Below are 17,086 nucleotides of genomic sequence, written 5' to 3'. Positions count from 1 at the left end.
ATACGCTTTTTGATTTCCTGGCTACTGGTGCCAAGAGTGTTGACCATGGAGCCAAGCAGACTAAAGTTGTTAACAATCTCAATCTCTTCACCATCCATCCTGATGCTGCCAGTTGGTCCAGTGGTGAGAATCTTTGTCTTCTTGACACTGAGCTTCAATCCATACTGAAGGCTGCAGCGCAAATAGACCAGACCCCCCAAAAAATCATAGTTAAATTCTCCAAATTATAAAGATAGAATACTCACAGCTCGAGAAAAACAAAGAGTCACCTACGAAGGGGCAACAATTAGGTTAAGTTCTGATTTCTCAGCAGAAACCATGGAGCTAGAAGACAGTGGTATGGCATATATAGAAAGTTGAAAGAAAGCAATATTAGTCAAGTATCGTATACCCAGTGAAGCTCTCCATCAAATATAAAGGAGAAATTAGATCCTTTACAGAAAAGGAAGAACTTGAGAAATGGTGAAAACAAGACAAAACAAAAATTATAAGTGACATTCTTTGCATGGAGACACCAGAGGAAAGTGGATGGACCACAGTCATCAGAAATAACAGAAAAAGAAACATGGCAAAATGGATAAAGTAAAACCTGACTTGACAATAATCACACTTAATGTAAATAAAGGAATTTGTCAATGAAGAGAAAAAGAGCAACAGGATGGATAAAAAAACAAAGCCCACCAATATGTTGCTTACAAGAGACACATCTAAAAAATGGAAAGATAGACTCAAAATCAAAGGCTGGAAAAAAGTATACCAAGCCATGACAAACACAAAAAAAGCAGAAGTGGCAAAACTAATCTCTGATAAAACAGACTTCAGAATGAGAACCTACATAAAAGATAAGGAAAAGCACTACATACTGACTAAAGGCACAACAGATTAAAAAGACGGGACCTTGGTCAACATTTATTCACCAAATGATAGACCTGAGAAATACATAAAACAACCCTTAGCAGAATTCAAGAAAGAAATAAACAGTAACAGTATAGTAAGAGATAGGAGGAGATTTCCACACACCACTATCACCAAAGGATATTGACCTACCTTTAAAAAACCAAAAAAACAAACCAAACAAACAAAAAAGCCCTTAACAAAGATGCAGAAGAGCTAAACTTGGCATTGTGGATGTGTTCAGGGTACTGCACCCAACTAAAACTCAATTAGCTTTCTACTCAAGTGCACATGGTACATTCTCCAGAACTGGTAATATATTAGAACACAAGCTTCAACAAATTCATTAACATTGAAATAATACGAAGTATCTTCTCAGACCACAATGCCATAAAACTGGAAATTAATCACAGGGGTTAAAGCTTACCAAGCCACCCATGTGGAAATTGAATACCTCTCTACATGACTGGGTTATAAAAGAAAGTCTACAGAATCCTGCAAGGCCTCCACAAGAACTAACACAGTTACAAAATGGGCAAAAGACATGGAAAGAATTTTCATGGAGGAATATATTCAAATGATCACGGACACATGAGAAATGCTTAAAATCACTGGCAACAAAAGAGATGCAAATCAAAGCCAAAATGAAATACCATCTCACCCCAGTAGTAGTGGCAAAGTTTAACAGGGCAGCAAGTAATAAATGATGGAGAGGATGTGGCAAGACAGGAATTCTTACATTTTTCGTGGAATTGTAAAATGGTGCAACCACTCTGGAAGGCAATTTGGCATTTCTTCAGAAAGCTGACCATAGACATTCCATTTGACCCAGCTATTCCACTGCTTTCACTTGTTATGCATCAGAGAGTTGGACAATGACTAGGGAGGATAGAAGGAGAATTGACGCCTTTAAGCTGTGATGCCGGAGAAAAGTATTGAATGTACCATGGACTGCCAAGAAAACAAACAGATTCATCCTAGAGAGGGTTAAACCAGGCTACTCCTTGGAGGCAAGGATTCTGGGGCTTCGTCTGACATACTTTGGACATGTTGTAAGGAGAGCCAAGTCCTTGGAGAGAGGGACATCATGCTTGGTAGGGTAGAGGGACAGCGCAGGAGCGGAAAACGCTCTATGAGGTGGATTGATTCAGTGACTGGGGTAATCGGGATGGGTGTGTCAGAGGCAATGCGATTGGCACAGGACAGAGCACAGGGCTGTTGTACATAAGGTCGCTATGAGTCGCAAACGACTTGATGGCACATAACAACAACAACAACATTCCACTGCTTAGAATATAGTCCGAGAGAATGAAAACTGAAGTACCAAAGGAGACTTGTACACCATTGTTCATAGAAACATTATCCACCACTGCAGGAGCATGGAAATAGTAAAACTGTATGGCCACAATCGAATAGATTGAGAAATTATGGTACTTTCACATGATGAAATACTACACATATCCAGATCAATGATTTTGTAAATCACTACCTAAATTGGGAGGGAATGGAGAGCATTATGCTAAGTGAACTAACTAACCCATAAGGACAAATACTATATAAGACAAATTGTAGGATGTGTATGAAGTTTCAAGGGGTGGGGAGAGCAGAGTGGTAGGGATGGGTGGACTGGGATGGGATGTGTAAAGGGTGGTTAATCGAAAAGTTCACACAGTTTTATGCATGGAGGGTGGGGCAGTGAGTAAAGGAAATGGTAAAGATTCTGTGTGAAAAACAGTATATATGAAGTTTGAAAGTAAACCAATACAAAATAAACATTTAATTAAAAGTTTAGTGCTAGTGGCACTTCTTTCACCCTGGATCAGTGTAGAATCATCTGGATTTTTTTAAGAAGCAGATTTGTTATGACCAACATGCATCAGAAAATCTAGTGGAAGGCCAGGGAATTCTGATATGCAACAGGATAAAGAATATTCACCAGAGTGCTGCTAAAAATTACTGTAAAAAACATTAATAAACAAAAATAAATAAAATTCTTTGCCCAACATTGTTGTCTCAAACTTACTCATTTCACTGCCATCAAGGCATTCATGGTGACTTTAACAATGAGTTGTTTCAGTCTCTAGTTCACAGAGGAGATTGCCCACCTACCTTGTTTCCAGAGTCACTAAGGGATTTGAACCATCATTGAAGCACTGCCCTTAGGTAACAGCACAATTCCCTATGGATTACACAGCTATAATTGTTCAAATGTGCTCTAGAACTTTTCCAGTCAGATCATGAGCTATAAAGAATAATGGGGCCTGTAGATTGCATTTCAACAAATATTTTTAAATTTGCTCAGGAACTTTTAAAGTAAATATTTAATATTTAACTTTGTGCAATAATTAAACTCATGAATTCAATATAACTCAATGTAACATGAGCAAAGACTATATGGGGATGATGATATCTGACCTTTACCAATATCTCACATGGCAACTATCCCTGTTAACAGGATCAACAACACAAAACCAATTCCCGTAGGTAAAACATGGCCCTATGCTCCTGTATCTTTTTCTATTCATTTCAACACCAGTTTTTTACTGCTTTACTAGGTCCAAAATTCTGATGTGATAGCTCACAGACCACACAGAATCATACTGGAAAAATCCAAATGTTATAAAGTTAGGACAGCTTCTGAGAAGGCTGACAGGTACCTCAGAGCTTGAGCCTCATGGTTTTGGGCCAGTATTAAAGTCCTCTGTGCTGACAATTATGGCTTTCCCCTCCTCAGTCCTCCAACAAACCAGGGCACAAGGATCTCAGCTCCAACTCTGTGACATGGCTGTCCTAAGATCTGACCTAAGATTTCATGCCAGGTCTCTGGTTCTCTGCTTTGGCTTGTGGCTGTTGCTCCCGTGGGCACTAAAGTCTGGCTGGCACAAGAATCTATGATCCTGAAGGATGAGTTTCATTCTCTTGCTTCTTATTTTCTAGTGATGAGGTTCTCTCAAATCTTTTGCTGGATCTATTCAATTGAATAGTGAAACTAGTCAGTCTTCTTGTGGGTTCTTGAAACCAGCCAATCTTCTTTTGATTAGGTTACATGCCATATTTGCATATTCCTGCCTATCAACATAGCAAAGTAAGTTAATGGATAGGGAAGTAATTTTGAATACTAAATCCTTAACACCACATTCTGCAACTCATTTTCCTCAATATTTCCTTGTGTGGAATTGGGAGTTATTTAAAATTACTTGTTTTGTGTCTTTTGCTATCTTTTTTGCAATTATACATAACCAACTTAATTATTTTAAATGATTTATTTTTCTATGCATGTGTGATTTGCCTAAAATAATGTTCACATAATAAATACTTTATTTTTTAAATTTATTTGGGCTTGTTACCAAATAAACAGTATAGAACTAAAATGTAAATACATAATGGTACAAATTAGTTTTGTATTCTTTATAAGTCTATTAAAAGTTACCTGCCACACACACACAAAAAAAGAAAGAAAGAAATCTTTACAAAACTTTCTTATTTGCCAAGTTATGTTAGTGCATTACTTATCCAGGTTTATATTATCAGACATTCTGATAAGTAAATTACAAAGTGGTGATAATTAATCATTGTTCTGATTTTATCTTTCTAGGGGTATGGTGGCTATATTGCATCAATGATCTTAAAATCGGATGAAAAACTTTTTAAATGTGGGTCAGTGATGGCACCCATCACAGACATGAAGCTTTATGGTGAGTATTTCCTCCAGAATGACCTAATCTTATGCATCAACTTACATAAATGAAATCCAACTGCAGAGAAGCATAACAAAGCTCATTTATCTCATGCTATTATATGATATTTGTATCAGTTTATCATTTCCTTTATTCAATTGATTTTACTGGAGCATGAAAGTTAATGGGAAATGAGAAAAATTAAATAAAGGAATATTCTCATAAAATGGTTTTTGGTTCATTCTGAAGTTTATGTTTTTCTTGGCTCACAGCCTCAGCCTTCTCTGAAAGATATCTGGGCATACCATCCAAGGAAGAGAGCATTTACCAGGTACATAACTTTAATATAATGAAAAAAGAATATATTTTTGTGTTAAAAATCCAGTTAATGCATAGATGGATCAAAATGTATAGAGATATTTGTAATTTTCTTTATAGGCATCCAGTGTGCTACATAATATTCATGGATTAAGAGAAGAAAATATATTGATAATTCATGGGACTGCTGACAGTAAGTATTCTATTCTGTGTCACCATTTGGGGAAGTCTGATGATGTACAATGGGAAATACTGAAGATCTTTTTCATATGAGATTTTGTAAATCTTCTAAGGAAGTAAGCAGAGTTGAAAGGCACCAGGAAATAAATGTATTCTTGCTTAAGAAACACAAAAGAATAAAATAGTAGACCTTGCATGCTGAGAGGAAGGAACTCTTATACTAAGAGATAGAACAACACACTTTTTAAAAATCCCTGTGTTTTATACCTCAATTGTCCAATATCACACTCAATGGCCATTTTGACTTGTGAAACCTTGGGAAGAAAGTAGTGTGACTTAGAAACTGAATTTATAACTGTCTTGTTTTCAGTTAATTTAAATGTGAGTCATATAGTCAGTGACTGTCATACCATCAACAAAGCTCAGTTGTTATTATCTTAGAAGATGTTGTTGTTGATTGCCTTAATTTCAAGAATAACTCACAGCGACCCTATGAACAAAATGCCTGAAGCCCCTCTACAACTATCATTTATCAAAGTTCATAGAGTTTTTGGATGCATGTTACTTAGGAAGTGGATGCCACACCTGCTTCCAAAGAAGATGATAGTGGGATAAAAAGATGTCAGCTGCAAAGGGGAATTCTCAGGAGGCTACCCATTTGAATGAAGTAAAAATAAGCTTTGATTTTTCTAAAAGACCATTTTTAGTACCCCTTCTTATTTTATTCATGATTTCATACTTTGGAGATGCATGTGATGGATATTGCTAGTTATAAATAATATCATTTTATACCCACATGAAGTTTTTAGGACTAAAAGAAATTATATTTTTATTATCCTATGTGATACTTTACAATAGGAGACAAAGTATTTATAGCCCTATTTATAGATGAGAAAAATAAATTTCAAGGAGAGAAGAAAAAGTCATTTACCCAAGGCCACCTGGCAAGTGAGCAAGGGAACAAAAGACTTAAATCGATATTTCTTAACTATTTTACTTGCTTTCACTGAAACACTGTCCTGTTTCATTGTTTTCAACCTTAATACAAGGAATAATCCCTGAATTTTCTATATCAATTGTTATGAAACCAATTTCAGAACTTGACTTTGAAACATGTCACACAGTATCTAAAATTATACCTAAAGCATATAATTTTAAATACATGCTTAAATGAAGAAATAAATGAGTAATAAAAGACATTGCTCCCTTACAGAAGAAAATGCCAATATTATCTGGATAATATTCTCCAGGAAGGTTGCGTCTCTTGCTATCCTTGGATTAGGGCTGAGCTTAATTAATTGCTCCTAAAACATTCTGTATAGAAAGGCAGGAAAGAAACATTTATTGTGAAGAAACCTCCTAAACCCTATTTCAGCCAGATGATCAAAGTAAACATTGACGGCAAAAAGTTGAATGAGGCTTTCTTAATCATTCATGATTTCACCCATCATATCTCTAATATCAAAAGTTAAGGCTTGGGTTTGTTTTTCAGATCTTTCAGTTTGAGAAATGCTGAGCGTGTTCACACAAGAAGCTCTTATGCAAGCAGAGCAAGAGAACAATACCTAATTTAGAATTAAGAAAGATGTGCATCAGGATTCTACCCTGTCGTAATACCTACTCAACCTGTATGCTGAGCAAATTATTAAAGAAACCAGACTCTGTGAAGAAGAGTGTGTCGTCAGGTTTTGAGGAAGTCCCATCAGTAACCTTCGTCATGCAGATGGCACATCCTTGCTGAAAGTGAGGAGGAGTTCAAACACTTAGCTGCATAAAATCAAACACTGCAGGCTTCAATATGGATAGCAGCTCAATGTCAAGAAAACAAAAATTCTCATCACTGGTCCTACAGTTTTATATGGAGAAAGGATTGAAACTGTCAAAAATTCATCTTACTTGGATCCATAATCAGTATACTTGGTACCAACAGCCAAGAGATCAAGAGACTAGGGAGGTTTGCAGTCAGGGAACTCTCCAAGTTATTAAGGACCAATGATGTTAGCTTGAGGACTAAAGTGTGCCTGATTCAGACCACATGGTCTTCATTAAGTTGTTATGCTGCTGACAGCTAATAATGGATAAGGATCTTCTTGTTGTTATGTGCTATCCAGTTTACTATGACTCACAGTGACTATATGCACAATAGCTCTGAACCCTGCTCTATCCTGAGCTTATCTCGCTGTCTCAGACACATCTACCCTCATTACCCAGTTACAGTGATCAATCCAGCTCATCTGGAGTCTTCCTCTCCTACAGAAGAGAGGTCCTCTTCTCCAAGGACTGTTCACTCCTGGCAACATGCCCAAAGTGTGTGAGATAAAGCCTCAGAATGCTTGCATCCAAGGAAAAGCTTGACTTCACCCTCTCCAGGACAGACATGTTAGTTATCTTTGTAGTCCATGGTATGTTCAATACTCTTCTCCAGCATCACAACTCAAAGGCACTCATTCTTCTTCTATCAGCTTTGGTCACTGTACAGTTCTCTGTGACATAGCAAGTAATTGTAAAGCTCATGGCTTGTATCAGGCACACTTCAGTCTCCAGACTGGCATCATTGCTCTTCAGTACTTTGGAGAAGTCTCTAACAGCAGATTTTCACAGTGCAATTCATCTTTTCACTTGCTAGATGCTCGTACATAGAATGTTGATTGTAGAGCCAAGCAAACTATTAGTGGTCTCAATCTCTTCACAGTCTATCCTGATGCTGCCAATCATCCCAGGGGTGAGAATCTTTGTTTTCTTGATGTTGAGCTTCAATCCATATTGAAAGCTGCAGTCCTTTACGTTTTGCAACAAGCACTTCATTTCCTCCTCAGTTTCAACAAGCAGGGTGATGTCATCTGCATAATGCAGATTGATGATGAGTCAACCTTCAATCCTGATGCCACATTTTGCCTCATAGAGTCGAGTCTCCCAGTTACTCTGTTCTTCATATAGATTGAAAAGAAATAGATATAGGGCACATCCTTTGCGCACGCCCTTCCCAATTTTGAATGAGGCAGTATTTTCTTGCTCTGTTCTGACAACTCCCTCCTGGTCCAAGTATAGGTTTCACATAAGCATAATCAAGTGTTTTGGGATTCCATTCTTCTCAGAGTCAGCCACAGTTTGTTGTTATCTACACAGTCAAATGTCTTTTCATAGGCAATGAAACACAGATCGACATTCCCGATACTCTCTGCTTTTAGCCACGATCCATCTGACATTAAAGATAATATCCCTAATACTAAGGCCTCTTAAAACAACCCAGCCTGTACTTCAAGCAGTTCTCTGTTGATGTGTTCTTCCAGTCATTTTTTTATAATCTTCATCAAAATCTTACTTTCTTGTGATATCAATGATATTGTTTGATAATTTCCACACTATACGAGATCACCTTTCTTTGAAATGGGGACAAATATACATCATTTCCTGTCAGGTTGTCCTCCAGATTTCGTGGCACAACTTGGTGAGAAAATCCAGGGCAGCGTCTGTTTGTTGAAATATGTCGGTTGGTATACTGTCAATTCCTGGGTCATTTATGGCTTCTGGGAGATGTAATTGTTTGTATCTGGGTGGTGCAGGGTCAACTGAGTCACCTCCTACCACACACATGGTACCCCCACACTCTACCCTGCCACCCCTCCATATATATAAAATATAAATGATAATATGCCAGTTTTGTGGGGGTTTTTTTTAGTGAAAAAATAATGAAAGAGAGCAGAAAGGTCTTGGAGTGCATTAAAATTTTGTCCCAAGGTACCAAGACATTACATTTATGTTCATGGTAATAACATTTAAAACCTATATGCCATCACACCAAGTCCATCTCATAGCAACCCAGTGTGTTACAGAGTAGAATGGCCTCCCACAGAGTGTTCAGGGTTGTGACCTTTCTGAAGCAGATTTCCAGATCAATTCACATTAAAAAGGCCACTGTGAGCTGGAATCAGCTCAAAAGCAATGAATTTGTGTTTTTACTTCTTTATTTGTATTAATGCTTTGTAAACTAGTTTTTAAGAATGTGATATTATAATTTAAAATCATAAGGCAGAATTCCAGTATGTAATTGACAGCCCTTGTAATCTTTACAAGAAAAAGAAAGTTCTTTTCCTGAATTCATTCCAAGAACAGCGTTTGCAATGTTAAAATGTGTGTAATGATATAAAATATATGAAGAATCAGAAATAATAAATGGTATCCAGTAAAGTCACTCTAAATGCCACGTTATATAATAAGTAGAGACTTAGTGGTATCTTCCATTTTTGCTTACTTTTTTTTAAAATGAGGAGCTCAACATTTTAAATGCCTTTATGCTGACTGGCTTTCACGTTAAGCCTCAATATTATTCTTGTAACTGTTTAACATATGTAACACAAAATAAACTCTTTGAAAGCAGTGCTATGAAAAGAATCCTAAAAAAAATAAAACAAAAAATTAAAATCCAACAGAGTCCTAAGTAAACTTCCTTCACTCAACTCTCATTTCATTTCTTGCAGCAAAAGTTCATTTCCAGCATTCAGCAGAATTAATCAAACACTTAATAAAAGCTGGAGTGAATTATACTATGCAGGTAAGTACCTTTTCAGAAGAATATGTTTCTTCCTGCAGTTTTTTAGTTATAAGGTACAAATCACACATTTGCTGGATTTCCTGTGAGCCACAGCCCCTAGTTCTCAGACCAGTAAGACTCAGCTCTGTGGAGACTCCCATGGTCATCTTTAAGAATCATTCTTTGAATGTGTAGTCAAAATGTCATCTTTAGTAAGTTCATAAGATATATACTTTAAATCTGGTTCTTTAAGTGGATTAAAGAGAGTGTTTTGACCTAACAAAAGACAATTTATCTCCCATACTCTAAGGCCATCTATTCTATTTTCCATTATCTCTATCATCTCTCTCTCTCTTAACATCTTACCTTCTTTATCATTAAAACCATGCCATTTTTAAGTTATTTTTAGTCCACTATATATAGTATTCTTTCTTCCTAATTATACTGATAATGTGAATTAGTTCATGCATGATCAGTAAGTTGAATAAATTCTTGCAAAGGTGTCTTTATTTTTCCTCCCCCAGATTTTTATTACTAACACAATTTTCTATTCTTTTTTCATTATTTTTTTAAAATCACACTTAGCATAAATCACAAACAAAAAAAAAAAAACAAAAAACATTGCCAGTAAGCAAATTCTGGTTTTTAGAAAGCTAGTAGGAGAGAGAACTTTAGTTTGCTTGGCTCCCCAATCAACATTCTTGGCACCAGCAGCCAGGAACTTAAAAGACATATTGCTATGGGAAAGTCTGCTGTTAGAGACCTCTGCAGAGTACTGAAGAGCAATGAAGTCACTCTGAGAGTAAGGTGTGCCTGATACTGGCCATGGTCTTCACAATCACTTGCTATGCGTCAGAGAGCTAGACAATGACTAGGGATGATAGAAGGAGAATTGATGCCTTTGAGCTGTGGTGTTGGAGAAAAGTAGTGAATATACCACAGACTGCTAAGAAAACAAATAGGTTCATCCTAAAGAGGGTTAAATCAGGCTCTTCCTTGGAGGCAAAGATTCTGAAGCTTTGACATTATTTGCACATGTTGCAAGGCAGGATCAGTCCTTGGAGAGGGATGTCATGTTTGGGAGTGTGGAGGTATAGTGCAGGAGAGGAAAGCCCTCTCTGAGATGGATTGATTCGGTGACTGGGGTAATGGGGGTAGGTATGTCAGAGACAGTGAGATTGGCACAGGATAGAGTAGGGCTTAGGGCTATTGTCACTATGAGTCACAGGCAACTCAACATTACACAACAAAAACAGTAGTAGGAGAGAGTTGAACTGCCCATATAGTTTCCAAGGCTGGTGAAGAAGGAGGAGATTCAAGTAATGATGGAATTGGCCAAAAATAAAGATGGAAAACAAATTGACATATTTCAACAAACAGATTCAGCCTTGGAAGTGCTTACCAGTGCTGTGCCAAGAAATCTGGAGGACAACCACTTGGCCAACTGACATGAAGAGATTTATATTTATTCCTTTTCAGAGAAAAGATTCAGCAGAGTGTAGAAATTATTGAACAATAGCACTAATATCACATGCAAGCAAAATTCTTCTGAAGATTATCCAAAGTGACTGGAACAGTACAACAGAGAACTACCAGAAATACAAGCTAGGTTTAAGGCTGTAGCACTAGGGACATCATTGACAATGTCAGATGGATCTTGGCCGAAAGCATAGTACCAGACAAATAAGTGTCTGTGTTTCACTGACTACACAAAGGCATTTGACTCTGTGAATCACAACAAATTGTGGCTAACCTTAAGAAGACTGAGAATCCCAGAACACTTGATTATGCTTATGCAAAACCTATACTTGGAACAGGAGGCAGTCATTATAAACGAGAAAGGAAATACTACATGTTTCAAAAATGAGAAAAAGAATGTGCCAGGGATGTGTCCTATCTCCACATCTTCTCAATTTATATACAGAACAGATTATTAGAGAAGTTGGATATATTATTATAAGGAACAATGTTATGTCAGGATTGGAGGAAGACTCGTCAACCACCTGCATTATGCAGTTGATATGCTCTTACTAAAACTGAAGAGGGCCTGAAACATTTGCTGCAGAGGGTCAAAGACTGTAGTTTGCAATATGGATTGAGGGTCAACATCCAGAAAATGAAGATTTTCACCACTGAGCCAATTGGCAGCATCAGGATGGATGGCGAAGAGATTGAGATTTTTCACAGCTTCAGTTTGCTTGGCTCCACAGTCAATACTCTTGGCACCAGTAGCCAGGAAATTAAAAGACGTATTGCCATGGGAAAGTCTGTTAGGGACCTCTTGAAAGTACTGAAGAGCAATGGTGTCTCTCTGGAGACTAAGGTGTGTCTGATACAGGCCATGGTTTTTGCTATCACTTGTTATGCATCAGAGAGTGACTAGGGAGGATAGAAGGAGAATTGATGCCTTTGAGCTGTGGTGCTGAAGAAGAGTATTGAGGGTACCATGGACTGCTAGGAAAACAAACAGATTCATTCTGGAAAGGGTCAAAACTGGCAGCTCCTTAGAGGCAAGGATTCTGAGGCTTTGTCTAACATACTTTGGACATGTTGTAAGGAGGGACTGGTCCTTGAAGAGGGATATCATGCTTGGTAGGGTGGAGGGACAGGGCAGGAGGGGAAGGCCCTCTATGAAGTGGATTGATTCAGTGACTGGGGTAATCGGGATGCGTGTTACAGAGACGGTGCAATTGGCACAGGACATAGCAGAGTTTAGGGCTGTTGTTCATAGGGTCATTATAAGTCACAAGCAACTCGATGGCACATAACAGCAACAACAACATGTCACATACATTGGGCAGGCATCCTGGAGGGACCCATCTTTGAAGAAGAAACAGTCTCAAACAGTCGAGTGACAGCACAGGAGTGGATGAACCCCAGATGAGATGAACTGACACAATAACTAGAGTAATGAGGATAGATGTTCCAGAGACCATGATACTGACCAGGGATAGAGCAGAGTTCAGAGCTATTGTGCGTAGGATCACTATGAGTCATAGTTGACTCAGAGCTATTGTGCGTAGGGTCACTATGAGTCATAGTTGACTCTATGGCACATAACAATAACTACGCACTGTATTCTTTATACATCATTATACTGATAATATGTATTAGTTCATACATAATCAGAAGATTGAATAAATTCTTGCAAAAGTACCTTTTTTCCTTCTCCCCCAGATTTTTATTATTATTAGTTACAACTTGCTGTTTTTCTTTTAAATATTTTTAATCACACTTCACATAAAAGCACAACCCAAAAAACATTATCAGTGAGTCAATTCTGGTTTTTAAAAAGCCAGTAAGAGAGAATATAATTGCCCATATAGTTTTCAAGGTTCAAAGAATACAAAAAGGGGGAAAGTCTACCTTCTTTTTTTTCATTTATGCCAACAAATATTAGCATTAAGAAAATAACATAAATCTGTGGTTCATCAAATATCAATTATGTTATGCTTTTGATTTAATTATGCCTACCATAAAGAACTCGGGTTTTTATTAGGTGGAATTGTTTCTGTTAGATATGACTTCCTAAAGGTTCTATCTCTCTGGAGCTAAAAGAATGATCTAAGAAGGAAAAGAGAAGGACTGCTTGATAATTTGACATTTCCCCACTTCGTCCATATCTTAGGTCTACCCAGATGAAGGGCATAATGTGTCTGAGAAGAGCAAGTATCACCTCTACAGCACAATCCTCAGATTCTTCAGTGATTGTTTAAAGGAAGAAATACCCGTGTTACCACCAGAGCCAGAAGAAGATGAATAATGGACCCTATTTATATTGGACCGAAAGGGATATTGAAGCTCCATGGAACCTAACCAAGAGACTGTAATGTTGCAGATGCTTCAAAATTTCAAAGGGGCAGCTTAAGGAGATGACACGGGAACAGCACACACAGAGACGATGAAATAGAATGGAAGGCAGGAGTCCAATCTACTGTGTTGTCGAGGGTGCAGAACCTGTTTCTTTGTAGAAGGAAGGTCAAAGGGTTGGTTTCCCAGAAGAAATTAGTTTTGCATTAAAGTAGGAGCAGTGCATGTTTTCTTCTGTTATTCCCCCAGTTTATTCTGTAACTAGTTGCTCTCATTTTTATTTTAATGGCCACCATTATATTTGCATATAATATACATTTGACCTATACAATGGACCCTGGTCTCTGATGGCTGAGCTGCAGTCTAACACTTTACTGTATCCTTTACAATAAGTGCAATTCTTTCATTGTCTATTATATGCTTACGGAGATGTTCGGTTAATAAAAATACAGAGTATTTTATGTAATTCTGTTCTTAAAAAGGCATTATTATATGGGTTAAAGAACATGTAGAAATAGGAATTTCAGCACCTTTCAAAGTTCAGCCATTGATTAATAGATACAATATCTTTAAATCAGCACATAAGTGTATGCCTCACAATGTATCCACACACACGTGTGCATACGCTGTCTCTAAAACCCTCTCTACATGTTATTCAAGCAAAAAGGAGAAAATTTTGATGAATTAGAAGAGATACTCTTTTACAGACTATAATGAATGATTTGTTTAATGAGCCAAATATGATAAACATTTTTTGCAATTCAAATTCTAGGTATTGCTTTCCTATAAATAAATGTTTGGGTTGTGTTTGGTATTGTTTTTAGTGGTTAATAGTTTTCTAGTTGCAATTTGATTTTTTGGATATGATATCTTGTCACATGTAAATTAGATACTTAAATATTAAATTATAGTTTCTGATAAAGAAATTTTGTTAACAATGCAATGCCACTGAGTACTATTTTGCTCTTTTGGTAGAGAAGGCTTTTTTAAAACACTTGGTCCTTTTACTTCTCTTTCTCGATACAGAATCTATTCTCATTTTCCTTGTAAACGAAATGAACTTGATTCTTTCATTTGCCAATTCTTATGTCATATTGGAAGCATGCCCAATACATCTGTTGCTGTTTGATTTAAACCCTTCTGGTGAGAATAAGAAATGAAATATTTTTTATTCATTGGCCAAAACGTTCTTCAACAGAAGTAATTACTATTTATTTTTAATCAAAGACTAAAATAAAGGCATCAATTCCTGTACTCTGCTAACTTGAAATAGTGAGTAGCTGAAGGTGAAAAATATACTGGACCTTATAAAGTCAGTTTTAATCATGAGAATATTAACATTGGTGACTTAGGTCAAAGATTATTTTATCACTTCACTTAAGGAATAAACCAGAAGATGTCTAAAATCTATGGCCAACCCTCCAAATTCTGATAAATATAGGCAGTATAACATGTGATTGTCATTTTAAGGAAGGCATTAGGATAGAACAGATCATGATGGTCTGAGAAGAACCACTGAAATGTGAAGAATATATTCAGTTACACACTTGTTTATGGAAGGATCAACCCAAACTTGAGTATTTGAAAACATGTGAATCATGGATTGAGTAGTCCACTTTTCCAAATACTTTGAATTGTGTTTTTTTACTGACCCTCTGGATTTAACTTAAAATACAGAAGTATCTCTTTTGAAAGAGTCATTTCAGGTCTTTTTCACAAATGGTAAATGGTTGGTTTTGTTTTTGGCTTTTTTTTTTTAAAAAAAGAAAATAAGTTATAATGTTTAAAAGGAAAATTGTGCCTATTTTATTAAGATGGAAATTTCTTTTTGATCTGATTTGATGTCCTACTGAAGTTTTTAAATCAGTATTTTAAACTTTAACCACTAGAGTTTTTTATGATGCAAATAATTATGTTGTCTGAAAGATGTGCTTTATGGATGTCTACTTGAGTAACATTTTTTAAAGTATTTAACTTTTACTGCTCATTATTTCTCTTGTTTTATTATCATCATCAGTGTTGATCTATTTTTTTTAGTTAATTATTTCAATAGAGTTTCTAATTTAGGGGCTGCTTTTTGACCTTACAGACAAAAAATACCTCAAATGAAGACCTCTCATTCAATGAGAAGAAAAAAAAATAATAAACCCCCTGAACCTTTGAATTTTAGTAATTAAACCACTTTAGATGAAGTGAATGTTGACCAACACAACTCAGTATTATGGAATCATGACACTGAAGGTTTCCCTTTACACATATACCCCTCTATCAAAACCTCTCTGATTTATGTGCATTCCTAGAGAGCCTTAGGGTGGAGTTTTAGAATTGCATGCACCGCACCAGGAGCCATCACCTCATTTACAGCCATATATCTGTCATAAGAGGCTTGCATGTAACTTTGATACAGAGCAAAATTCAGCAGTTTTCAGACTGAGATAGATTAGGAAGAAAAGCCTGGTGACTTTAGAAAAATTAGCAGAGGAAATCCTTATGAATCACAGTGATCTAGCTGATCATGGCTATTTCTCAGGACTGAGAGGCTTTTGTTATTGGTGGTGGTGTCTTTAGTCAGGGATAGCTAATCACACAGCAAGCAAGAATGTCCTATGAATCCAGCAGCAGACTTGAAGAGTGTATTTCTTTTCCCTTAAAGTTAAATTTTAAGAAAGTCAGAATTTTTCAGTAAAACAGGTAAGCAATCTACAGAGATGACCAAATATCCTCTAAAAACTATTCTTGAAAGGGATAGTGTTTGCTTGTTTTCTTTTAACTGTTCTTGCTTTTGTTTCCCTTTCCACATTTCTTGCTTTGGATCAGAAGCTTTAAAATATAAATTTTAGAGAAACTGTGCTCACTGGTTTGGGTATCCTGACAACTAAGGGGAGGGAAATCCACAAAACACGTCTCAGGTCACTCTAAGAATATGACTGTGTAGCTTGGATGTTTGGAATATAAATCACCACTACCATGTCACACATGCTGATGGTCTATCAGAATCAAATGATTTTCCTACATTGGTCTTTGCTTTACAGAGAATGATTTACTCAATTATCCTTCATATAGGTGGGCTTTGTACAAAGGTACCTGAAATCCAGTTTCTTGCAAGTCTCTAGGTTCATTAAAGTCACATGACTTCTGTAGAGAATCATGCATGCCTCTGTCTTTCCACCTCTGCTCTCTTCACATTCACATCCCATAATAACCAGCACTAACAATGTAACCTGACATCTCAGCTAGTCGGCCTGTCTTTCTCCTTCTGTTCTGAGAATGCCGTGATATCCATGGCAATCAGCTAGAACCAACCAGGTCTATGAAAGGATGTTAATATCCTACTGGAATTGTTCGTGAACACAGAGATTCTTTTCCATAGTCACTTGTCAATAAAACGGATTGCAATATTCAAAGCACTTTGTTACAGACCTGGGAGAGCAGAATCCTCTCAAAAACTGCCTCCCGAATAGGAAATTCAGGAGAGAAGATGGCGGAGGAGGAGAGCACAGTGTGAAGAGCCAGAGCTATAGCAGCCTGCGTAGAGAGGATACCAGAGAATACTTTACGCTCCACAGAGACTGACCATCACAGCGTGATGCTAACAGTAGGATTTTGAATCAGAACTTTAGCTAATACATTATTTTAGAAGCTTTAAAATCCGGAGCCCTGCCTGCCTGCCCTGCAG

At 36.9% G+C, this 17,086-nt stretch overlaps 1 protein-coding gene across 1 annotated transcript in view; it reads left to right on the top strand.

Moving 5' to 3' along the window:
• The window catches only part of DPP10 (dipeptidyl-peptidase 10 (non-functional)), a 1,145,057-nt gene extending 1,129,664 nt beyond the window's left edge, over positions 1 to 15,393 (top strand). Inside the window, exons 22-26 of the mRNA XM_006895132.1 lie at positions 4,490 to 4,589; positions 4,844 to 4,902; positions 5,010 to 5,082; positions 9,548 to 9,621; positions 13,229 to 15,393. Of these exons, the coding sequence (XP_006895194.1) occupies positions 4,490 to 4,589; positions 4,844 to 4,902; positions 5,010 to 5,082; positions 9,548 to 9,621; positions 13,229 to 13,363 (441 nt within the window). The 3' untranslated portion in view covers positions 13,364 to 15,393. The remainder of the gene's footprint in view (positions 1 to 4,489; positions 4,590 to 4,843; positions 4,903 to 5,009; positions 5,083 to 9,547; positions 9,622 to 13,228) is intronic.
• The last annotated feature ends 1,693 nt before the right edge of the window (positions 15,394 to 17,086 follow it).

The sequence above is a fragment of the Elephantulus edwardii genome, unplaced genomic scaffold, assembly GCF_000299155.1.
Source record: "Elephantulus edwardii isolate Elephantulus edwardi_28Jun2011 unplaced genomic scaffold, EleEdw1.0 scaffold00160, whole genome shotgun sequence".
Taxonomy (NCBI): Eukaryota; Metazoa; Chordata; class Mammalia; order Macroscelidea; family Macroscelididae; genus Elephantulus; species Elephantulus edwardii.
This window is presented reverse-complemented; position numbering and strand designations above follow the sequence as displayed.